At 46.9% G+C, this 25,976-nt stretch overlaps 1 protein-coding gene across 1 annotated transcript in view; it reads left to right on the top strand.

The window, feature by feature from the left end:
• LOC138638918 (zinc finger protein 665-like) overlaps positions 1-24,498 on the top strand; it is a 76,437-nt gene extending 51,939 nt beyond the window's left edge. The window contains exons 4-7 of the mRNA XM_069728666.1: positions 19,126-19,317; positions 19,417-19,581; positions 20,635-20,758; positions 21,229-24,498. Of these exons, the coding sequence (XP_069584767.1) occupies positions 19,126-19,317; positions 19,417-19,581; positions 20,635-20,758; positions 21,229-23,063 (2,316 nt within the window). The 3' untranslated portion in view covers positions 23,064-24,498. The remainder of the gene's footprint in view (positions 1-19,125; positions 19,318-19,416; positions 19,582-20,634; positions 20,759-21,228) is intronic.
• The last annotated feature ends 1,478 nt before the right edge of the window (positions 24,499-25,976 follow it).

Genomic DNA, 25,976 nt, shown 5'->3' with positions numbered 1-25,976 from the left:
CCAAGAATAAACCTCAATACTGGGCCCAGCTGACCATGTGCATGGCTCCTGCACATCAGGAAGTTATTCGCTTTCTGGTGTTGCATAATCTGCATGATGTGGTCGTGTTGGGGTTGCCATGGCTACAAACCCATAATCCAGTATTGGATTGGAATTCCATGTCGGTATCCAGCTGGGGTTGTCAGGGGGTACATGGTGATGTTCCATTTTTGTCGATTTCGTCATCCACCCCTTCTGAGGTCCCAGAGTTCTTGTCTGATTATCAGGATGTATTTGAAGAGCCCAAGTCCGATGCTCTACCTCCGCATAGGGATTGTGATTGTGCTATCAATTTGATTCCTGGTAGTAAATTCCCTAAAGGTCGATTATTTAATTTATCCGTGCCCGAACACGCCGCTATGCGCAGTTATGTGAAGGAATCCCTGGAGAAGGGACATATTCACCCATCGTCATCACCACTGGGAGCAGGGTTCTTCTTTGTAGCCAAGAAGGATGGTTCGCTGAGACCGTGTATTGATTACCGCCTTCTTAATAAGATCACTGTTAAATTTCAGTATCCCTTGCCATTGTTATCTGACTTGTTTGCTCGGATTAAGGGGGCTAGTTGGTTCACTAAGATAGATCTTCGTGGTGCGTATAATCTGGTGAGAATCAGGCAAGGAGATGAATGGAAAACTGCATTCAATACGCCCGAGGGTCATTTTGAGTATCTAGTGATGCCGTTCGGACTTGCCAATGCTCCATCTGTGTTTCAGTCTTTTATGCATGACATCTTCCGTGAGTATCTGGATAAATTCCTGATTGTTTACTTGGATGACATTTTGATCTTCTCAGATGATTGGGAGTCTCATGTGAAGCAGGTCAGAATGGTTTTTCAGGTCCTGCGTGCTAACTCTTTGTTTGTGAAGGGATCAAAGTGTCTCTTCGGTGTGCAAAAAGTTTCATTTTTGGGGTTCATCTTTACCCCTTCTACTATCGAGATGGATCCAGTTAAGGTCCAAGCCATCCAGGATTGGATTCAGCCGACATCTCTGAAAAGTCTGCAAAAGTTCCTGGGCTTTGCTAATTTTTATCGTCGCTTCATCTGTAATTTTTCTAGCGTTGCCAAACCATTGACCGATTTGACCAAGAAGGGTGCTGATTTGGTTAATTGGTCTTCTGCTGCTGTGGAAGCTTTTCAGGAGTTGAAGCGTCGTTTTTGTTCTGCCCCTGTGTTGTGTCAGCCAGATGTTTCTCTTCCGTTCCAGGTCGAGGTTGATGCTTCTGAGATTGGAGCAGGGGCGGTTTTGTCACAGAGAGGTTCTGATTGCTCAGTGATGAAACCATGTGCTTTCTTTTCCAGGAAGTTTTCGCCCGCTGAGCGTAATTATGATGTGGGCAATCGAGAGTTGCTGGCCATGAAGTGGGCATTCGAGGAGTGGCGTCATTGGCTTGAAGGAGCTAAGCATCGCGTGGTGGTATTGACTGATCATAAGAACTTGACTTATCTCGAGTCTGCCAAGCGCTTGAATCCTAGACAGGCCCGTTGGTCGTTATTTTTTGCCCGCTTCGACTTTGTGATTTCGTACCTTCCGGGCTCTAAAAATGTGAAGGCGGATGCTCTGTCTAGGAGTTTTGTGCCCGACTCTCCGGGTTTATCTGAGCCAGCGGGTATCCTCAAGGAAGGAGTCATTGTGTCTGCCATCTCCCCTGATTTGCGGCGGGTGCTGCAAAAATTTCAGGCGAATAAACCTGATCGTTGTCCAGCAGAGAAACTGTTCGTCCCTGATAGGTGGACTAATAAACTTATCTCTGAACTTCATTGTTCGGTGTTGGCTGGTCATCCTGGAATCTTTGGTACCAGAGAGTTAGTGGCTAGATCCTTCTGGTGGCCATCTCTGTCACGGGATGTACGTACTTTTGTGCAGTCCTGTGGGATTTGTGCTAGGGCTAAGCCCTGCTGTTCACGTGCCAGTGGGTTGCTTTTGCCCTTGCCGGACCCAAAGAGGCCTTGGACACATATTTCGATGGATTTCATTTCTGACCTTCCCGTTTCTCAAAAGATGTCAGTCATTTGGGTGGTCTGTGATCGCTTTTCTAAAATGGTCCATCTGGTGCCCTTGGCTAAATTGCCTTCCTCCTCTGATTTGGTACCTTTGTTCTTTCAGCATGTGGTTCGGTTGCATGGCATTCCTGAGAATATTGTTTCTGACAGAGGTTCCCAGTTTGTTTCAAGGTTTTGGCGAGCCTTTTGTGGTAGGATGGGCATTGACCTATCCTTTTCCTCGGCTTTCCATCCTCAGACTAATGGCCAGACCGAACGAACCAATCAGACCTTGGAAACATATCTGAGATGTTTTGTTTCTGCAGACCAGGATGATTGGGTGTCCTTTTTGCCGTTGGCTGAGTTCACCCTTAATAATCGGGCCAGCTCGGCTACCTTGGTTTCTCCATTTTTTTGCAATTCTGGGTTCCATCCTCGTTTCTCTTCAGGACAGGTTGAGTCTTCGGACTGTCCTGGTGTGGATTCTGTGGTGGATAGGTTGCAGCAGATCTGGACTCAGGTAGTGGACAATTTGATCTTGTCCCAGGAGAAAGCTCAACTTTTCGCTAATCGCAGACGCCGTGTGGGTCCCCGACTTCGTGTTGGGGATCTGGTTTGGTTATCTTCTCGTCATATTCCTATGAAGGTTTCCTCTCCTAAATTTAAACCTCGTTTTATTGGTCCGTATAGGATTTCTGAGGTTCTCAATCCTGTGTCTTTTCGTTTGACCCTCCCAGACTCCTTTTCCATACATAATGTATTCCATAGGTCGTTGTTGCGGAGATACGTGGCACCTATGGTTCCATCTGTTGAGCCTCCTGCCCCGGTTTTGGTGGAGGGGGAATTGGAGTATATTGTGGAGAAGATTTTGGATTCTCGTGTTTCTAGACGGAAACTCCAGTATCTGGTTAAATGGAAGGGTTATGCTCAGGAAGATAATTCCTGGGTTTTTGCCTCTGATGCTCATGCTTCCGATCTTGTTTCATGCGGCTCATCCTGGTCGGCCTGGGGGCTCTGGTGAGGGTTCGGTGACCCCTCCTCAAGGGGGGGGTACTGTTGTGAATTCTGTGGCTGAATTCACTCCTGTGGTCACAAGTGGTACTGCAGCTTCTGAGCTTCCTCCCTCAGGTGTTCTGGTGAGCTCGTTAACTGCTTCATTACTTAACTCCGCCTGATGCTGCTATCCTTGCTCCTTGTCAATGTTTCAGTGTTGGATCTGAGCTTCTCCTGATTGTTCCTGTGACCTGCTGCTCTGTATAGCTAAGTGCTTTTTGCTTTTTTGTTGCTTTTTTTCTGTCCAGCTTGTCTTTTGTTTTGCTGGAAGCTCTGAGACGCAAAGGGTGTACCGCCGTGCCGTTAGTTCGGCACGGTGGGCTTTTTTTTGCCCCCTTTGCGTGGTTTTGCTTTAGGGTTTTTTGTAGACTGCAAAGTTCGCTTTACTGTCCTCGCTCTGTCCTAGAATATCGGGCCCCACTTTGCTGAATCTATTTCATCCCTACGTTTTGTCTTTTCATCTTACTCACAGTCATTATATGTGGGGGGCTGCCTTTTCCTTTGGGGAATTTCTCTGGGGCAAGTCAGGCCTATTTTTCTATCTTCAGGCTAGCTAGTTTCTTAGGCTGTGCCGAGTTGCCTAGGTAGTTGTTAGGCGCAATCCACAGCCGCTTTTAGTTGTGTTTAGGATAGGATCAGGTGTGCAGTCTGCAGAGTTTCCACGTCTCAGAGCTCGTTCTTGTATTTTTGGGTATTTGTCAGATCACTGTGTGCGCTCTGATCGCTAAGCACACTGTGTTTCTGGATTGCCTTCATAACACCTGTCATTAGCAAACATAACAGGGAACCCTCTTGGACCTTCTCTGAGTCCACCTCTGGTTCAGTCACAGTGATGACTGAGGAGGGTCCGGAAGGCTGACAGTTATCTGCGTTCCAGGCACTCTGACTGCGGGTGACAGCAGCTACGTAGGCTGTCTCCCCGGGGGTTTCTACAGACCCATCAACCGGCGCTGCTATGGGCTCTACCTCCCCATCCACCCCCAACACTCCAGGGGCCGTGCTACTTATGGGCCAGTTACCTTCCTCGGTGGCACTGGTCAATTTCATGGCATCACCATCCTCACGGTTCCCATGCATCTCCCCATTTCCTGTAGCACCGACACTTGCCCCTGTTAGGGGTTCCTCAGCCCTCTCACTCCGCAGAGCGACGTGGCTGGGTACGCCTGTACCTATGGACACATTAACCTTCACAGAAAAATCATTATCAGGTTCAGCTGGCACAGGTACAACATTTTCACCATCAATCCTAGGAAAAAAATGGTTAATAGATGCATCATTACAAGATAAAGCATGGTCAGGTAACACATGCGATTTCCCATCATCATCATCCTCATCAGGGTTAACGTTACCCTTATTAGTAGATTGGGGAGGGGTGTCAGGGACGTAGTATGCAAACATCCTCCCCAAATCAGTCCCCAACAAAACATCAGTGGGCAAATTATCAGACAGCCCCACTTCCTTCACCCCGCTCCCGGCACCCCAATCAATAAAAACCCAGGCCATCGGTAAGGGACAGCTGATGCCCCCAATCCCAGTGACAGTTAGGGTTTTTCCCGGAATGATTTCTTCAGGGGCTGCCAGTTCGGGTCAGATGAGGGTTCGTTCAGCCCCGGTGTCCTTGAGGCCTGTAGCAACATGGCCTCCCACCGTGACGTGCTGTACGTTGTCACACACCCTCCCAGCCACACCACCCACCAAAAGAACTGCTGCATTAGGCCCTGGGGCCTTTGCTGGGGTGTTCTGCTTGGTTGGGCAGGAGGGACTGAGATGACCAGTCTGATTGCAGGAGTAACACTTGTGAGGTTCGGTGGTAGGTCTGGTGCTGTTGGCCACGGGGCCAGGACCTCTGGTGTGTTGGCTGGCAGGGGTACTGGTGTTAGTTGCAGGCTTACCCCCTCTCCAGCTGGTGGTGACTGGCTTCCGCACTTCCGATCTACGGTTGGCCTCATAGGCATCGGCAATCTGCGCTGCTTTCGTCACGTCTTTGGGTTCTTTGTCCATCACGAACTGTCGCACCTCAGCTGGGCACAGATGAAAGAACTGGTCTTTGATCATCAGGTCTCGCAGCTGTGCAAAGGTGGTCACTGACAGTCCTTGGGTCCACTAGTCAAAGTGGGTCCCCAGTCCATGCACCACATCACTGCAACTGTCGTGTGGGCCACGTTGGAGGGTGCGGAACTTTCTACGGTACACCTCGGGTGTAAGCTGGTACTTGGCTATCAGAGCCTGCTTGACGGCCTCATAGTCACCATCTTTTTCTTGAGGGAGGGCAGCAAACGCCTCCAGAGCTTTGCCTCTCAGCCCTGGTGTCAGGTATCGGGCCCATTCATCTGTAGGCAGCTGGTACTGTCTGCAGGCTTTCTTAAAGGCCCGCAGAAACGTGTTCAAGTCCCCGTCCTTCTCCATAACAGGGAAGTGATCGGGCCGGGGCTTAGGTATCTGAGCGCTGCTGGGCTCACGTCTCTGGGCGGTGGAGGGCATCCCCCCTGCCGGAGCATCTCCAGTTTGTGTTCTCGCTGGGCTTGGTGCTCGGCTCTCTCAGCCTCCCGCTCGGCTTGCTGGTATTGCTGGATCAGCTGCAGACGTCTCTCTAGGTCATCTGCGGACCCTTGATGCAGAGCCAGCTGCAGGAGGAGGTTTGCGCCCCCCTGGTTGCCAGTAGGGCCCGTATTCAGTGGTTGGACCTTTGCTGCAGCACCATGTTCACTTGTGCTGGCTTCTGCGGCCTCTGGGCTCTGTGACCTGGCTTGGTCTGCTTCAAATTGCACCAGTTCAGCGACCATTTGAACCTTGGTCTTGCCCTGGGAGTTCAGGCCATGGTACGTGAATATCCCAGCCAGAGTGTCCCTCTGCTGCTGTGCGTACCAGGCTTTTCCTTTCGCAGCCATGGTTGCCAAATAAAAGATAGGATAGAAAAACGAAGAGAAAGAGAGGGGATAATTACCAGTACACAATTGTCTCAAGACTAAAAAACACTGAGTTCCTTCTCCAAACTTATTTGCGCAAGTCCTCGCAAGAACTTTCTGCAAGTTTTTAGTGAGGGGAATGATTGCTCAAACCAAATCACTAATGCTCTAATATATCCCACTGCTGCCACCAGGAGACTGCTGGGAGATTATACAGTATACACTGGTGGATTCTGGGTGATGGGAGGAGACTGCTGGGAGATTATACAGTATACACTGGAGGATTCTGGGTGAGGAGAGGAAAGGAGACTGTTGGGAGATTACACAGTATACAATGGAGGATTCTGGGTGGTGAGAGGAGACTGCTGGGAGATCATACAGTAATACACTGGAGGATTCTGGGTGGTATTGGTATACAGTTAGGTGCAGAATTATTTGGACAGTTACACAAGTTTTGGCATTTTAGGTGTTTACCAAAACATAATCAAGATTCTCAGCTTTAACTTGAAGGGCTTCACATCGTAATTGCAGGAAGGGTTCAGGTATTGTAGCTCTTTAATATATAGTTCTTTCTTTTTCAAGGGACCAAAAGTAATTGGACAGTAATCTCGAGATCTTTTTAATGGGCTGCATAGGCTTTTCCCTTGTTAGTCCATCATCAATTAATCAGGTAAATAGGAGCTGATTCCAGGTGTGGTATTTGCATTTGGAAGTTTTTGCTGTGAACCCACTCCATGCGGTCAAAGTAGCTCTCAATGGAAGAGAAACAGACTATTATTAGGCTGAAAAAAGAAGAAATCCAAAGCGAAAGAGAGAGCAGAAATGTTAGGATCTGCCAAATCAATAGTTTGGTATATTCTGAAAAAAAAAAAAGAGCCCTGATGAAGTCGGGAAGTCAAAAAGGGCTGGTTATTCATGGAAGACAACAGTGGTGGAGGTTCACAGAATAACTTCTGTTATGAACAGGTGATTCAGAACCCCAATGGACCTGGTGGTTACGAGTACAGAAAATGACCTGATAGTTGCTAATCACATAGGACGAGCTCTGAGACGTGGGAGCTCTGCTGACCGCAATCCCTAATCCTATCACACCACACTAGAGGTAGCCGTGGATTGCTCCTAACGCTCCCTATGCAACTCGGCACAGCCTGAGAAACTAGCTAGCCCTGCAGATAGAAAAATAAGCCTACCTTGCCTCAGAGAAATTCCCCAAAGGAAAAGGCAGCCCTCCACATATAATGACTGTGAGCAAAGATGAAAACACAAACACAGAGATGAAATAGATTTTAGCAAAGTGAGGCCCGACTTACTAAATAGACCGAGGATAGGAAAGATAGCTTTGCGGTCAGCACAAAAACCTACAAACAACCACGCAGAGGGCGCAAAAAGACCCTCCGCACCGACTAACGGTACGGAGGTGCTTCCTCTGCGTCCCAGAGTTTCCAGCAAGCAAGACAAACCAATATAGCAAGCTGGACAGAAAAAATAGCAAACAAAAGTAACACAAGCAGAACTAAGCTTATGCAGGGCAGACAGGCCACAACAACGATCCAGGAGAGAGCAAAACCAATACTGGAACATTGACTGGAGGCCAGGAACAAAGAACTAGGTGGAGTTACATAGAGCAGCACCTAACGACTTAACCTCGTCACCTGAGGAAGGAAACTCAGAAGCCGCAGCCCCACTCACATCCACCAGAGGAAGCTCATAGACAGAACCAGCCGAAGTACCGCTCATGACCACAGGAGGGAGCTTGACCACAGAATTCACAACAGTACCCCCGCCCCCCTTGAGGAGGGGTCACCGAACCCTCACCAGAGCCCCCAGGCCGACCAGGATGAGCCAAATGAAAGGCACGAACCAGATCGGCAGCATGAACATCAGCAAGACCGAGGAATTATCTTCCTGACCATAACCCTTCCACTTAACCAGGTACTGGAGTTTCCGTCTCGAAATACGAGAATCCAAAATCTTCTCCACTATATACTCCAACTCCCCTTCAACCAAAACCGGGGCAGGAGGATCAACGGATGGAACCACAGGTGCCACGTATCTCCGCAACAATGACCTGCGGAATACGTTATGGATGGAAAAAGAAACTGGAAGGGTCAAACGAAAAGACACAGGATTAAGAACCTCAGAAATCCTATACGGACCAATGAAACGAGGCTTAAACTTAGGAGAGGAAACTTTCATAGGAATATAACGAGATGACAACCAAACCAAATCCCCAACACGAAGTCGGGGACCCACACAGCGCCTGCGGTTAGCGAAACGTTGAGCCTTCTCCTGAGACAATGTCAAATTGTCCACTACATGAGTCCAAATCTGCTGCAACCTATCCACCACAGTATCCACACCAGGACAGTCAGAAGACTCAACCTGCCCTGAAGAGAAACGAGGATGGAAACCAGAATTGCAGAAAAACGGCGAAACCAAAGTAGCCGAGCTGGCCCGATTATTAAGGGCGAACTCAGCCAAAGGCAAAAAGGACACCCAATCATCCTGATCAGCAGAAACAAAACATCTCAGATATGTTTCCAAGGTCTGATTGGTTCGTTCGGTTTGGCCATTTGTCTGAGGATGGAAAGCCGAGGAAAAAGACAAATCAATGCCCATCCTAGCACAAAAGGCTCGCCAAAACCTTGAAACAAACTGGGAATCTCTGTCGGAAACTATGTTCTCCGGAATGCCATGTAAACGAACCACATGCTGGAAGAACAATGGCACCAAATCAGAGGAGGAAGGCAATTTAGACAAGGGTACCAAATGGACCATCTTAGAAAAGCGATCACAAACCACCCAAATGACCGTCATTTTTTGAGAGACGGGGAGATCCGAAATAAAATCCATAGAGATATGTGTCCAGGGCCTCTTCGGGACTGGCAAGGGCAAAAGCAACCCACTGGCACGAGAACAGCAGGGCTTAGCCCGAGCACAAATCCCACAGGACTGCACAAACGAACGCACATCCCGTGACAGAAACGGCCACCAAAAGGATCTAGCCACCAAATCTCTGGTACCAAAGATTCCAGGATGACCAGCCAACACCGAACAATGAACCTCAGAGATAACTCTACTCGTCCATTTATCAGGAACAAACAGTTTCTCCGATGGGCAACGGTCAGGTCTATTAGCCTGAAATTTTTGCAGCACCCGCCGCAAATCAGGGGAGATGGCAGACAAAATTACCCCCTCCTTGAGAATACCCGCCGGCTCAGGCAAACGCGGAGAGTCGGGCACAAAACTCCTAGACAGGGCATCCGCCTTCACATTTTTAGAGCCCGGAAGGTACGAAACCACAAAGTCAAAACGGGAGAAAAACAGCGACCAACGAGCCTGTCTAGGATTCAACCGTTTGGCAAACTCGAGATAAGTCAAGTTCTTGTGATCAGTCAAGACCACCACGCGATGCTTAGCTCCTTCAAGCCAAAGACGCCACTCTTCGAATGCCCACTTCATGGCCAGCAACTCTCGATTGCCAACATCATAATTACGCTCAGCAGGCGAAAACTTCCTGGAAAAGAAGGCGCATGGTTTCATCACCGAGCCATCAGAACTTCTTTGCGACAAAACAGCCCCTGCTCCAATCTCAGAAGCATCAACCTCGACCCGGAACGGGAGCGAAACATCTGGTTGGCACAACACAAAGGGCAGAAGAAAAACGACGCTTCAACTGCTAAAAAGCTTCCACAGCAGCAGAAGACGAATTGACCACATCAGCACCCTTCTTGGTTAAATCAGTCAACGGTTTAGCAATACTAGAAAAATTATTGATGAAGCGACGATAAAAATTAGCAAAGCCCAGGAACTTTTGCAGACTCTTCAGAGATGTCGGCTGAGTCCAATCATAAATGGCCTGAACTTTAACAGGGTCCATCTCGATAGTAGAAGGGGAAAAAATGAAACCCAAAAATGAAACCTTCTGAACACCAAAGAGACACTTTGACCCCTTCACAAACAAAGAATTAGCACGCAGGACCTGGAACACCATTCTGACCTGCTTCACGTGAGACTCCCAATCATCCGAGAAGACCAAAATATCATCCAAGTATACAATCAGGAATTTATCCAGGTACTCTCGGAAGATGTCATGCATAAAGGACTGAAACGCTGATGGAGCATTAGAAAGCCCGAATGGCATAACCAGGTACTCAAAATGGCCCTCGGGCGTATTAAATGCTGTTTTCCATTCATCGCCCTGTTTAATACGCACAAGATTATACGCACCACGAAGATCTATCTTGGTGAACCAACTAGCCCCCTTAATCCGAGCAAACAAATCAGATAGCAGCGGCAAGGGGTACTGAAATTTGACTGTGATTTTATTTAGAAGGCGGTAATCAATACAAGGTCTCAATGAACCATCCTTCTTGGCCACAAAAAAGAACCCTGCCCCCAATGGCGACGACGAGGGGCAAATATGACCCTTCTCCAAGGATTCCTTTACGTAACTCCGCATAGCGGCGTGCTCAGGTACAGACAAATTAAACAGTCGACCTTTAGGAAACTTATTACCAGGAATCAAATCCATAGCACAATCGCAATCCCTATGCGGAGGTAGGGCACTGGACTTGGGCTCATCAAATACATCCCGGTAATCTGACAAGAACTCTGGGACCTCAGAAGGGGTGGATGATGAAATAGACAGAAATGGAACATTACCATGTACCCCCTGACAACCCCAGCTGGACACAGACATTGATTTCCAATCTAATACTGGGTTATGGACTTGTAGCCATGGCAACCCCAACACGACCACATCATGCAGATTCTGCAACACCAAAAAGCGAATATCCTCCTGATGCGCAGGAGCCATGCACATGGTCAGTTGGGTCCAATACTGAGGCTTATTCTTGGCCAAAGGCGTAGCATCAATTCCTCTCAATGGAATAGGATGCTGCAAGGGCTCCAAGAAAAACCCACAGCGCCTAGCATACTCCAAGTCCATCAAATTCAGGGCAGCGCCTGAATCCACAAATGCCATGACAGAAAAGGATGACAAAGAGCAGATCAAAGTAACGGACAAAAGAAATTTCGACTGTACCGTACCAATGGTGGCAGACCTAGCGAAACGCTTAATGCGCTTAGGACAATCAGAGATAGCATGAGTGGAATCACCACAGTAAAAACACAGCCTATTCCGTCGTCTGTGTTCTTGCCGTTCAGCTCTGGTCAAAGTCCTATTACATTGCATAGGCTCATGTTTATGCTCAGGTAATACCGCCAAATGGTGCACAGTTTTACGCTCACTCAAGCGTCGATCGATCTGAATGGCCAAAGACATAGACTCATTCAGACCAGCAGGCATAGGAAATCCCACCATGACATCCTTAAGGGCTTCAGAGAGACCCTTTCTGAAAATTGCTGCCAGAGCACATTCATTCCATTGAGTGAGCACAGACCACTTCCTAAATTTCTGACAATATATCTCTACCTCATCCTGACCCTGACACAGAGCCAGCAAGATTTTCTCTGCCTGATCCACTGAATTAGGTTCATCATAAAGCAACCCGAGCGCCAGAAAAAACGCATCAATATCACATAATGCAGGATCTCCTAGCGCAAGGGAAAATGCCCAGTCTTGAGGGTCGCCACGTAATAAAAAAATAATGATCTTTACTTGTTGAACTGGGTCACCAGAGGAGCGGGGTTTCAAAGCCAGAAATAGTTTACAATTATTTTTGAATTTCAGAAACTTAGCTCTATCTCCAGAAAATAACTCAGGAATAGGAATTTTAGGTTCTAACATAGGATTCTGAACCACTAAATCTTGAATGTTCTGTACACTTATAGCGAGATTATCCATCAAAGAGGACAGACCTTGAATGTCCATGTCTACACTTGTGTTCTGAACCACCCTGATGTAAAGGGGAAAAGAAAGACTAAACACAGTACAAAGAAAAAAAAATGGTCTCAGAACTTCTCTTTTCCCTCTATTGAGAAGCATTAGTACTTTGGGCCTCCAGTACTGTTATGAACAGGTGATTCAGAACCCCAATGGACCTGGTGGTTACGAGTACAGAAAATGACCTGATAGTTGCTAATCACATAGGACGAGCTCTGAGACGTGGGAACTCTGCTGACCGCAATCCCTAATCCTATCACACCACACTAGAGGTAGCCGTGGATTGCTCCTAACGCTCCCTATGCAACTCGGCACAGCCTGAGAAACTAGCTAGCCCTGCAGATAGAAAAATAAGCCTACCTTGCCTCAGAGAAATTCCCCAAAGGAAAAGGCAGCCCCCCACATATAATGACTGTGAGCAAAGATGAAAACACAAACACAGAGATGAAATAGATTTTAGCAAAGTGAGGCCCGACTTACTAAATAGACCGAGGATAGGAAAGATAGCTTTGCGGTCAGCACAAAAACCTACAAACAACCACGCAGAGGGCGCAAAAAGACCCTTCGCACCGACTAACGGTACGGAGGTGCTTCCTCTGCGTCCCAGAGCTTCCAGCAAGCAAGACAAACCAATATAGCAAGCTGGACAGAAAAAATAGCAAACAAAAGTAACACAAGCAGAACTAAGCTTATGCAGGGCAGACAGGCCACAAGAACGATCCAGGAGAGAGCAAAACCAATACTGGAACATTGACTGGAGGCCAGGAACAAAGAACTAGGTGGAGTTAAATAGAGCAGCACCTAACGACTTAACCTCGTCACCTGAGGAAGGAAACTCAGAAGCCGCAGCCCCACTCGCATCCACCAGAGGAAGCTCATAGACAGAACCAGCCGAAGTACCGCTCATGACCACAGGAGGGAGCTTGACCACAGAATTCACAACAAACATCCCACGGTGAAGAAAAACCTTCTCAACACCCACCCAAGTGAAGATCACTCTCCAGGAATTCGGTGTCTCCGTATCTAAGTCTACAATAACGAGAAGACTTCATGAGAGTAAAGACAGGAAGGCAGTGTGATGGCGAGGGCATGGTTATTGATGATGTGACTGAAGACAGAAGCCGCCGTATTAATTCTGTGTATACAGGGCGATACATTCTGCTCAGATCTAACCAAAGGTTGATTGGACGGCACTTCACAGGACAGATGAACAGTGACCCAAAACGTCCTCTGAAAAAGATGTGGAGTATTCTGCAATGGCCGAGTCATCACCAGATCTCATCGAGCCGCATTTCTCATGCTTCACAACAAGAAAGACATTACCTAGTGCTAAGCACACCTGTAGTATAAAGTATATGCTTTTATTGAAGACAAACCAACCATGTACAATAAAAACAATTAAAAAGCAGATTTCCCCCAAATTGTATAGAATAATGTAGCAGTAGCACAAGGATATAACAGAACAGGGTCATAGCTGTATCCCATACTGGGTAACCCCTAAAAAATAACAATAAGGGCCACTAATTTATAACCACATACCATGTGACCTGATTAAAGTAGATATGAAGTAATCAATAAAAGCAGCCCCAAGTCTGTAGTGTAAGGTTCTGTATCAGATACTCCAACATGTAACACATCCTTATAATCATGAGTAGTACTCGCACCCAGCAGATGGGAAAACAAGGAGGGTACATCACAGACCTACAAGTGTGGGATCCATCATGCCAAGCAATATGCGATTAGGATGGGGCTCACGCGTTTCGCTGCTCCATAGCAGCTTCATCAGGGGGGGTGTGATGGGTCCTATAGGTCTATGATATACACTCATTGTTTTTCCTGTCTGCTGGGTGTAAGTACTATTCATTATTATGTGGATATATATGTTTAAGTTTCTGATTGTTACAGGGCGGTATTCTGTATATTGTCAGGCTTATGTATCAATAATCAATATCTGGCTAATACCTCACCTGCTATGTACCATGCAAACTAACATAGATGAAACCTTGTATCAATAAAATATATTTATTACACACAAGTCTACAGTTATAATTCTAACACCGTATACAATAATAGCAAACAATACTACTATGCAGTTAGCCTCACAATAACCAAATCATATTTCCCAACCACTTACCTAAAAGCATACACGTGGAGGGCAGCAGCAGAGGGACCAGGGAGAGGGCTGGAGACACAGAGGGCTGAGGACGTGGAGGGCAGCAGCAGAGGGACCAGGGAGAGAGCTGGGGACACATAAGGCTGAGGACGTTGAGGATTGCAGCAGAGGGACCAGGGAGAGAGCTGAGGACTTGGAGGGCAGCAGCAGCAAAGGGACCAGGGAGAGAGCTGGAGACACAGAAGGCTGAGGACGTGGAGGGTAGCAGCAGCAGAGAGAGAGCTGGAGACACAGAAGGCTGAGGACGTAGAGGGTAGCAGCAGCAGAGGGAACAGAGAGCGAGCTGGAGACACAGAAGGCTGAGGACGTGGAGGATTGCAGCAGCAGAGGGACCAGGGAGAGAGCTGGAGACACAGAGGGCTGAGGACTTGGAGGGCAGCAGCAGCAGAGGGACCAGGGAGAGAGCTGGAGACACAGAAGGCTGAGGACGTGGAGGGAAGTAGCAGAGGGACCAGGGAGAGAGCTGGAGACACAGAGGGCTGAGGACGTGGAGGGCAGCAGCAGAGGGACCAGGGAGAGAGCTGGAGACACAGAGGGCTGAGGACGTGGAGGGCAGCAGCAGAGGGACCAGGGAGAGAGCTGGAGACACAGAGGGCTGAGGATGTGGAGGGCAGCAGCAGAGGGACCAGGGAGAGAGCTGGAGACACAGAGGGCTGAGGATGTGGAAGGCAGCAGCAGAGGGACCAGGGAGAGAGCTGGAGACACAGAGGGCTGAGGATGTGGAGGGCAGCAGCAGAGGGACCAGGGAGAGAGCTGGAGACACAGAGGGCTGAGGACGTGGAGGGCAGCAGCAGAGGGACCAGGGAGAGAACTGGAGACACAGAGGGCTGAGGATGTGGAGGGCAGCAGCAGAGGGACCAGGGAGAGAGCTGGAGACAGAGGGCTGAGAATGTGGAGGGCAGCAGCAGAGGGACCAGGGAGAGAGCTGGAGACAGAGGGCTGAGGATGTGGAGGGCAGCAGCAGAGGGACCAGGGAGAGAGCTGGAGACACAGAGGGCTGAGGATGTGGAGGGCAGCAGCAGAGGGACCAGGGAGAGAGCTGGAGACACAAGGCTGAGGACCGGGAGGATTGCAGCAGCAGAGGGACCAGGGAGAGAGCTGGAGACAGAGGGCAGAGGACATGGAGGGAAGTAGCAGCAGAAGGACCAGGGAGAGAGCTGGAGACACAGAGGGCTGAGGATGGGGAGGGCAGCTGCGGTGTGTAGGAGCTGCGGCAGAGCTGATGGAGCTGTGTGCAGCAGAGGGACACAGGCGAGTGAGGCAGGGGGAGAAGACACTTGCGGCTGGAGAGGGGGGACCAGCGGCAAGTCAGGCAGGGGCAAGCAGAACAGAAAGAGAGACTCTGCGAGTGCTGTCGCTGGATATTTAAATTCGGCGGGGCATGCTCCCATTTGGCCACGGCGTCTACATGTGTGCAGGCAGGGCTCGAGTGCTGACACGGCAATATTGACATTAGTGCTGCCGGGCACTCGCATCTCTTGGCAGGAGGACGCTTTGAAGTGCCTGGCGCCTGCACTGATCTGATTATATCGGTATCGGAGCCCAGTCCCCTGCAGACAGCAGCTGCCGCCAGGATACAGGATCTATCTGATCCTAGCAGTCTGCAGCTATATACTACCATGGTAATTAATCATGTCGTCAAGAGGCCACAGACAACAGATGGACATCTGTCCTAATTCTTTAGATACGCCCAGACTGTTCTTGAGAGATATAGATATATGTAGCTCAAAAAAATAAAGTGAACACTTTACGCAATGTGACTCCAAGTCAATCACACTCCGGTGAAATCAATCTGTCCAGTTATGAAGCCACCGGTTGTGAATCCATTTGTCCTGCTGTTGTGCTGCTGTCGTCTCTGCGTAACGTGGGAAGTTCTGAAACGTTGTGCTGTTCCAAAAGTTGTGAAATTCTTATATGTGCACAGAGGAGCCACGCTGATACATTAAAGGGAACCTGTCACCCCTTCCCCCCCACCTCCCCCCAAAAGCGTTTGAAACTAAAAGAGCCACCTTGTGCAGCAGTAATGCTGCATTCTGACAAGGTGGCTCTTTTAGTTATTGGTGCTGTAACTGCAGAAAAAATCCGTTTTGTAATTTGGCCTAAATACCTTTTCTTCAGTCCTGGAGGCAGGCCTTTCCCCCCCTGCTGCAGGCGCCACGCAGCCGTCACTCAAGCCTTCCGGGCGCCTCCTCAGCAATGTTTTGAAATTAGCCGCCGCCTGCGCTCTTTTTTCATGCCTTGGAGCAGGCGCAGTGAGCGCTGCCCGTCCTCTGTCCTCATATGAGACTGCTCACTGCGCCTGCTCCAAGAGGATACAAACTTTAGCACGAACCATATGGGTAAGAATCTCAACGCGTTTCTGGAGACTAAGCTCCCTTTATCATGACATGATGATTGAGGTCTGGATTTAGAATGATACTCAAAATCAAAGTGAAAATGAAATTATTGGCTGATCCAACTTCAGTGGAAATACATCAAAACAAGTAGTATGTGTGGCCTTCACGTGCCTGTATGACTTCACTACAATGCCTGGGCATGCGTCTGATGAAGCAGCGGATGTTCTCCTAAGGCATCTCTTCCCAGACCTGGATTAAAGCTTCAGTCAACTCCTGGACAGTCTGTGGCGGAATGTTGTGGTGGCGTTGGTCGATGGACTAAGACATAATATCCCAGATGTGTTCAATTTGGATTCAGGTATCCGTAACAGGCGGCTAGTCCATAGCATCAAATGCCTTCATCTTGCAGGAACTGCTGACACACTTCAGCCACATGAGGTCTGGCATTGTCCTGCATCAGAAGGAACCCAGGGCCAACTGCACCAGCATATGGTCTCACAATAGGTCTGAAGATCTTATCCCAGTACCTAATGGTAGTCAGCGTACCTGTGGCCAGCACATGGAGGGTTCTGCGGCCCTCCAAAGAAATGCTACCCCACACCATTACTGACCCACTGCCAAACCAGCTATGCTGGAGGATGTTGCAGGCAGCACAACATTCTCCATGGCATCTCCAGACACTCACATCTGTCACATGTGCTCAGTGTGAACCTGCTCTCCTCCGTGAAGAGCACAGGGCGCCAGTGTCAAATCTGCCAATCTTGGTGTTCTCTGGCAAATGGCAATCGCCCTGCACAGTGTTGGGCTGTAAGCACAACACCCACTTGTGTACGTCAGGCCCTCATACCACCCTCATGGAGTCTATTTCTGAGAGTTTGAGTAGACGCATGGATGTTAGCAGCCTGCTGTAAGTAATTTTGCAGGGCTCTGGCACTACTCGTGTTCCTCCTTGCACAAAGGAGGAGGTAGTGGTCCTGCTGCTGGGTTGTTGCCCTCCTACAGCCCCCTTCACATCTCCTGGTGTACTGACCTGTCTCCTAGTATCTGCTCCATGTTCTGGACACGGTGCTGCCAGACACAGCTACACTTCTTGCCACAGCTCGCATTGATGTGCCATCCTGGATTAGCTGCATTACCTGGCAACTTCTGTAGGTTGTGGAAATCAAAAGTAACCAAAACAGCCAAAAACGATGAGAACAGAGAAATGGTCTGTGGTCACTCCCTGCAGAACTCCTTTATAGGGGTTGTCTTGCTAAATGCCTATCATTTCCACCTATTGTCTGTTCCTTTTGCAAAGAGAAAGGATTGCCGGAATTTATCGCTCTAACGCATTGTTACCTCTTTATATATCACTGGTTAGGCCACATCTAGATTATGGGATCCAGTTTTAGGATCCCCATTTTAAAAAGAATATTCAAAAGTTAGTCAGTTCAAAGGTGTCAACTAGATTATTACATGGGATGGAGACCTCTCCTATATAACACGGGATAGAGGCCTCTCCTATATTACAGGGGACGGAGACCTCTCCTATATTACACGGGATAGAGGCCTCTCCTATATTACAGGAGACGGAGACCTCTCCTATATTACACGGGATAGAGGCCTCTCCTATATTACAGGGGACGGAGACCTCTCCTCTATTACACGGGATAGAGGCCTCTCCTATATTACAGGGGACGGAGACCTCTCCTATATTACACGGGATAGAGGCCTCTCCTATATTACAGGAGACGGAGACCTCTCCTATATTACACGGGATAGAGGCCTCTCCTATATTACAGGGGACGGAGACCTCTCCTCTATTACACGGGATAGAGGCCTCTGCTATATTACACAGGATGGAGGCCTTTTCTATTTTACATGAAATGGAAGCCTCTCCTATATTACACGGGGTGGAAGCCTCTCCTATATTACAGGGGACGGAGGCCTCTCCTATATTACACAGGATGGAAGCCTCTCCTCTATTACACGGGATCGAGGCTTCTCATATGATGAGAGGTAGGAAAACTTGGGCTTGTTTAGCTTAGAAAAAAGGCATCTTGGAGGAGATCTTGTTTACATGTATAATACCTGTGTGGTCAGTACAGAGGACGGCACGTGACTTATTCCTTCTATAGACCATACAGAGGACCTGTGGGCACAGATTATGGGTGGAATAAAGGCGATTCCGGCAGATAAATAGGAAAGGGTTCTTTACAGTTAGAGCAGTCAGACTATGGAATGCCGACCACAAGAGGTAGTAATGGCCGCCACTATAACATCTTATACAAGGGCCGGATGATTTCCTCCAGACACAGAACACTGTGGGTTATAATTAAATTAGTGACAACATGTACAATTGGTGGAGGAAGGGAGAACCTGATGGACGGGTCGTTTTTTCAACCTATGTAATTATGTAACAGCAGGAGAAATGGATTCACAATCTGTGCTGCTTCTTAACGGGACAGGTTGATTCCACAGAAGTGTGATTGACTTGGAGTTATATTGTGTTAAGGGTTTATTTATTTCAGCAATCTATTCAAGATGAACATTTTCTTTATGATAAAGTTGATTTTTTTCCAATCACTTTTCAGCCCCTGAAATGAGGATTTGTAGAAAGATGGCAGTAATTCCTAAACGTTTCACAAGAGATTTTTTTTTCCTCCCCTTTAAATAAACCTGAAAGTCTCCACTTCGATTACATCTCAGTTATTTCATTTTACATCCAAACTCGCGACCTGCAGAGCTGAAATCACGAGGATTCCTCTCTGGCCAATGATTTCTGCACCTAACTGTATGTTTGTCAGGTTCCTGTCAGGAGTCAGGATGCCGCTGTCTATTTCTCCATGGATGAGTGGGAGTACATGGAAGGACAGAAGGATCAGTACCAGGACGTCAGGATGAAAAATGACCCAACAAGGAACGACCAGGACAAAAGCGACATGACTGCAAGAATATTACTCCTCGCCCTGGAGATAATCGACTTGTTAAAGGGAAAGGTGAGAGTCTCCCATGAGATCACTCTGATCTCTACTAATATAACAGGACTGATCAGATGGATAGAATCTGTGGTGATCGGCGTCTGTCACTGTACACAGGAGCACACGGTGGTGAAGAAGACGTCCGGTGACCGTGTGACCCCCGGTATGTCCGGAGGACGGAGCAAGATCCAGAGCCCCAACACAGAACCCCTGCACTCCCCGACACCTGAGAAGAAGGTCCTAGAACTGGCCAACAAGATCACTGAGCTGCTGACCGGAGAGGTGACTGCTGGGAGATTACACTGGGGGATTCTGGGTGATGAGCGGAGAGGAGACTGCTGGGAGATTACACTGGGGGATTCTGGGTGATGAGCGGAGAGGAGACTGCTGGGAGATTACACTGGGGGATTCTGGATGACGAGAGGAGACTGCTGGGAGATTACACTGGGGGATTCTGGATGATGAGAGGAGACTGCTGGGAGATTGCACCTGGGGGATTCTGGGTGATGAACAGAGAGGAGACTGCTGGGAGATTATACAGTTTACACTGGAGGATTCTGTGTGATGAGAGGAGAGGAGACTGCTGGGAGGTTATACAGTATACACTGGAGGATTCTGGGTGATGAGAGGAGACTGCTGGGAGATTACACTGAGGGATTCTGGGTGAGGAGAGGAGACTGCTGGGAGATTACTCTGGAGGATTCTGGGTGAAGAGAGGAAACTGCTGGGTGATTATACAGTATACACTGGAGGATTCTGGGTGGTGAGAGGAGACTGCTGGGAGATTATACAGTGTACACTGGAGGATTCTGGGTGAGGAGAGGAGACTGCTGGGAGATTATACAGTATACACTGGAGGATTCTGGGTGATGAGAGGAGACTGCTGGGAGATTATACAGTGTACCCTGGAGGATTCTGGGTGATGAGAGGAGACTGCTGAGAGATTATACCTGTATACAATGGAGGATTCTGGGTGATGAGAGGAGACTGCTGGGAGACTATACCTGTATACAATGGAGGATTCTGGGTGATCAGCGGAGAGGAAACTGCTGGGAGATTATACAGTATATACTGGAGCATTCTGGGTGATTAGCGGAGAGGAGACTGCTGGGAGATTATACAGGATACACTGGAGGATTCTGGGTGATGAGATTAGAGGAGACTGCTGGGAGATTATACAGTATATACTGCAGCATTCTGGGTGAGGAGAGGAGACTGCTGGGAGATTATACCTATATACAATGAAGGATTCTGGGTGAGGAGAGGAGACTGCTGGGAGATTATACCTGTATACAATGGAGGATTCTGGGTGATGTCGGTCTCATTGGTTGTCAGGTTCCTCTCAGGTGTCAGGACATCGCTCTCTATTTCTCCATGGAGGAGTGGGATTATGTAGAAGGACACTGGGATCAGTATAAGGACATTGTGGTGGAGGAGCTCCGGCCTCTTGTATCACCAGGTAAGGGGAGACTTCAGTTATTTCTGTGGTCGCCACTGGCAGATATAATACAGCCTCACTACTATCCCAGGCCGTGCATAAACGTGTTTGCAATTGCTAGTTAGTATAATTATTTTTTGTTTGGAACATGAATTCGCCCGTGTCTAAATGTACACTGATGATCATGGAAGCAAAGGAGGTTTACTTTGGGATGCTTGGCTGGAAGTCCAGCGCTCTCTTTTGTGCTATCTTTCGTAACTGATGAGAACATCTCAGACATAGTTACTGGGGAAGCAAGAACCATTGGAGGATCCCGTATTCCGCATCTTCTCTTCCCCCTGATAATTGGGGTATTTGCCCTTAATGTGCAATGGATTCCATAGCATTTCTTCTAGAGCCTTCAACCTGGATCAGAGGTGGAATATGGATGGACCTTTACATTTAAAGTTGGAATTGTAAAAAATCATGAAATCTGTTTTTATTTCTAACAGAAAATGCAAGTGATCGTCCTGGAGGAAAAGTCGTGTTATCTCTAGAATTTAATGTTAAAGATGAAGATATCATGTGTCAGTCCTCAGGTGAAAACCTCTTTACCCTTAATGTACATCAAGAACATCTTGTTAAATATAAGCAAAGTCACACGAGAGAGAAGCCGTATTCATGTTCAGAATGTGGTAAATGTTTTTCACGAAAATCTAACCTTGTTAATCATGAGAGAATTCACAAAGGAAAAAGGCAGTTTTCATGTTCAGAATGTGGAAAATGTTTTATAAGTAAATCTGATCTTGTTAGGCATGAGAGAATTCACACAGGAGAGAAGCCGTACTCATGTTCAGAATGTGGAAAATGTTTTTCACTCAAAGTTATTCTTATTACTCATGAGAGAATTCACACAGGAGTGAAGCCGTTTTCATGTTCAGAATGTGAAAAAGGTTTTAATTGTAAATCAGATCTTGTTAACCATGAACGAAGTCACACAGGAGAGAAGCCATATTTATGTTCAGAATGTGGAAAAGGTTTTTCAGGCAAAAATCTTCTTACTAAACATAAGAGAATTCACACAGGGGAGAAACCGTACTCATGTTCAGAATGTGGAAAATGTTTTAAAGGTAAATCATGTCTTGGTAAACATGAGAGAATTCACAAAGGAAAAAGGCCGTTTTCATGTTCAGAATGTGGAAAAGGTTTTAATCGTAAATTAGATCTTGTTAACCATGAACGAATTCACACAGGAGAGAAGCCATATTTATGTTCAGAATGTGGAAAATGTTTTACAGGCAAAAATCTTCTTACTAAACATAAAAGAATTCACACAGTAGAGAAGCCATTTTCATGTTCAGAATGTGGAAAATGTTTTAAAGGTAAATCATGTCTTGGTAAACATGAGAGAATTCACAAAGGAAAAAGGCCATTTTCATGTTCAGAATGTGGAAAATGTTTTATTTTAAAATCATATCTTGTTGCACATCACAGAATTCACACAGGAGAGAAGCCGTATTCATGTTCAGTATGCCAGAAACGTTTTGCACATAAAACACATCTTAATATACATGAGAAAATTCACACAGGAGTAAAGCCTTATGCTTGTTCAGAATGTGGGAAATGTTTTCCAAGGAAATCGGCTCTTAATAAGCATAAAAGTGTTCACACAGGAGAGAAGCTGTACTCATGTTCGGAATGTGGGAAATGGTATAATACAAAATCAAATGTTTTAGCTCATAAGATATCTCACACAGGAGTGAAGCCGTATTCATGTTCAGAATGTGGAAAATGTTTTGCAGCAAAATCAAGTCTTACTGTACATGAGAGAATTCACACAGGAGAGAGGCCTTATTCATGTTCTGTATGTCAGAAAGGTTTTAAATATAAATCAAGTCTTATTGTACATGAGAGAGGTCACACAGGAAAGATGCCGTATTCATGTTCAGAATGTGGCAAATTCTTTATGCAGAGATCAAGTCTTATTACTCATGTGAAAACTCACACAGAAGAAAAGCCGTATTCATGCTCCGAATGTGGAAAATGTTTTAATACTGAAGCCCTGCTAAGTGATCATCAAAAAGATCACACTGGAGAGAATCCAGTTACATGTAGTGAATGTGGGATCTGTTTTATATATGAATCAAGTCTTCTCAGACATAAGAAAATTCATGCTCAGAGTGTGGAAACTGTTTTTTTAAACAAATCTTTTCAGATGAAACATCAGAGAAGTTACACAGTAGGGAAGCCGTACTCATGCTCCGAATGTGGAAAATGTTTTATTAGCAAAGACAAACTTCATAGTCATCAGAGAACTCACACGCAGGGGGAGAGCTGTTTAATATGAAACATTGTTATAAATATTTACATTTTTTCCAGTTTTACACAGAGTATATATATATATTGTTTTGATCATTACAATTGTTATGTGTAGACATTTAAAGTTTTCCACTAGTAGGACAATACCATCTCAATCTGAATGTTTGCTACCCCCATTAAAATAACATTAATACCCACCTTCCGTGTCAGCATCATTTCAGCGGTGTCTGCGCTCTCTCCTGGGCTTAGGTGAGGTTGTTACGTCACATGAGCTCTGCGCCCAATCAGCGCCGGCTTCACTGTCCCCGCCTTCGGACATAAGTAAATAACAGGAAGTGATCGGCCAGCTCCAGCTCTCACCTCCTCTTGATTTATTGAGTCTCTAATAGAGGGCGCCCCCTCGGTAATATGCTGTCCCCCAGTATGTATCAGGAAAAGCTTAGAACAGCTTGGCTTTCCATCAAAGGTTTCTCAAGTCTGCAGGCACTAAATGTAACGTGTCAATTTCCACATAAGACACAAAATCAATGACATCTGGACTGTGAATTCCCTTTTTAATTGTAACACAAATTATGTTGTATACTGTACAAAGCAATTAATGCAACCTTAAATATGTGAGATGTACGAGCCGAAAACTGAAAAAAGAATATTGCAATATCTACAAACGTTACCAGTAACAACAGGACACATTCGGGGGTAAACAGACATTTTATGGTGACACATAATGGGAACATCCAAAGTCTCACTATCTTTGGAATTGAGTTAATCGTCCAGATAGAGGAGGAGACTGGTGGAAAAACTGTTACTGAGGAAGGCGTCCGGGATTAGGATGGACAGAAAGCGACCCATAGGAATGACTTCTATAATAATCTTTATTTTTATATAGCGCTAACATATTCTGCAGCGCTTTACAGTTTTTGCACACATTATCATCACTGTCCTCAATGGGGCTCACAATCTAGAATCCCTATCAGTATGTCTTTGGAATGTGGGAGGAAACCGGAGTACCCGGAGGAAACCCACGCAAACACGGGGAGAACATACAACTCTTTGCAGATGTTGTACTGGGTGGGATTAGAACCCAGGACTCCAGCGCTGCAAGGCTGCTGTGCTGACCACTGCACCACAGTGCTGCCCACACGCTCCTTCTAGAAATGATACTATGTGTAATTACTGACATGTAGTATTGATATTGTTCTCTAATTATGACTTTGTCAGTGTTCCATATAGCGCTGTATTAATTGTATTTTGTTACATTTATTATAATTTCTGTGTCCACGTGGTTTTCTGTGGTACTCCTGATTGGTGGTTGTTACTTTAAATGGTATATCCCATAATTCCCTGATACACTCTGTGACTAAGGGCGGTCCGCCAGAAACGCGTCAGGGTGAACCTTCCCACTCGCCATCATGGGTATTAGAACAATGTAATCATTATGGAATAAAGCATTGAAGACTTTCTCCATGTCTGCTGCAATCTTTCTTTGTAATTAGCTGAGTGTCCGTCCTCCTGCCGGCTCCGTGATTAGTTTCCCCAGGGCTCGTTCAGACGAGCGCTCTATAGGTACGTGTGCTGTTCCTGTGCAATGTGAAGAGCCGGTGTGCCGGTATACACATCAGATTCTCCACATGAGCCAGTGGTGTGAGTCATAACCATTGTAGCGGCCATTATTCCTGTCCGGTGTCTGGAGCAGACGTGTGTATTGTGGGAAATCGGGTTCCATTGTGTCTTCTCAGTCTCCGTTTTATGCTCTAAATCGATCACGTAACATCTCTACACAGATCCCCCTACACATTGCAAGTGCCTGAGAAACCTCATCATAGCCAGACACCTGAACAGATCAATGTGTAAATTCCAGGAAACAGTTGCTTGCTTTTTGGAATAAAGCCTTCTCTGATCAGGGGTGTATTTAACCCCCGCTCGCATTCCGTTAAAGCAGAATAATTTGGTAGACCCGATGTGTGCTGTCTCTTAATTGTCCGATCTCATTCATGACAACACCTCTAATCCAGCCTTGGACATCAATTCCAGTGGGCCGGTAGCACCCACAGTAAACTTTTCATGGTATACTGGAACTGGACAACAACTACTCCCATCCGAACTACTTCAATTGATGTTTCCAAGAAACAGACAAATAAATCGGCCACTTACGAGCAGAAAGGTGAGTAATTTATTTTCTTACTTTTTATCTGCACCTTCCTGGTGATGCTTTCTGAGTCCGGGTGCATTGTATGCCAAGTCCGGTCAGTTATGCTGTATAAAAGAGATTTCATGTGTTATTTAATGATGCTGTTCTCCAAGGAAATCACTGTGGTTTGCTTGTTATTTTAATTACACTAACATGTTTTGACTTGTTGATGTGTAGAGTATGTAACAGAATAGATGAAGGATTCACACCCAAAGAATACTGCATTAGTTATGATTAACCCCTTAATCCCATTTGTCGTACTATCCTGTCAAGGTGACCTGGGATTTAATTCCCAGGGATGGGATAGTACATCGTAGCGATCGTCCGCGCTCATGGGGGGATTGCGGCCGGGTGTCATCTGACTATTGCAGCTGACATCCGGCACTATGTGCCAGGAGCGGTCACCGCCCCGGCACATTAACCCCCAGCACACTGCGATCAAACATGATCGCAGTGTTCTGGCGGTATAGGGAAGCATCGCGCAGGGAGGGAGCTCTGTTGTGAATTCTGTGGCTGAATTCACTCCTGTGGTCACAAGTGGTACTGCAGCTTCTGAGCTTCCTTCCTCAGGTGTTCTGGTGAGCTCATTAGTTGCTTCGTTACTTAACTCCGCCTGATGCTGCTATCCTTGCTCCTTGTCAATGTTCCAGTGTTGGATCTGAGCTTCTCCTGATTGTTCCTGTGACCTGCTGCTCTGTATAGCTAAGTGCTTTTTTGCTATTTTGTTGCCTTTTTTTCTGTCCAGCTTGTCTT

This window comes from Ranitomeya imitator, chromosome 5, assembly GCF_032444005.1.
Source record: "Ranitomeya imitator isolate aRanImi1 chromosome 5, aRanImi1.pri, whole genome shotgun sequence".
Lineage (NCBI taxonomy): Eukaryota > Metazoa > Chordata > Amphibia > Anura > Dendrobatidae > Ranitomeya > Ranitomeya imitator.
Note: the sequence above shows the minus strand (reverse complement) of the source record. Positions and strands in the feature narration are given on the sequence as shown.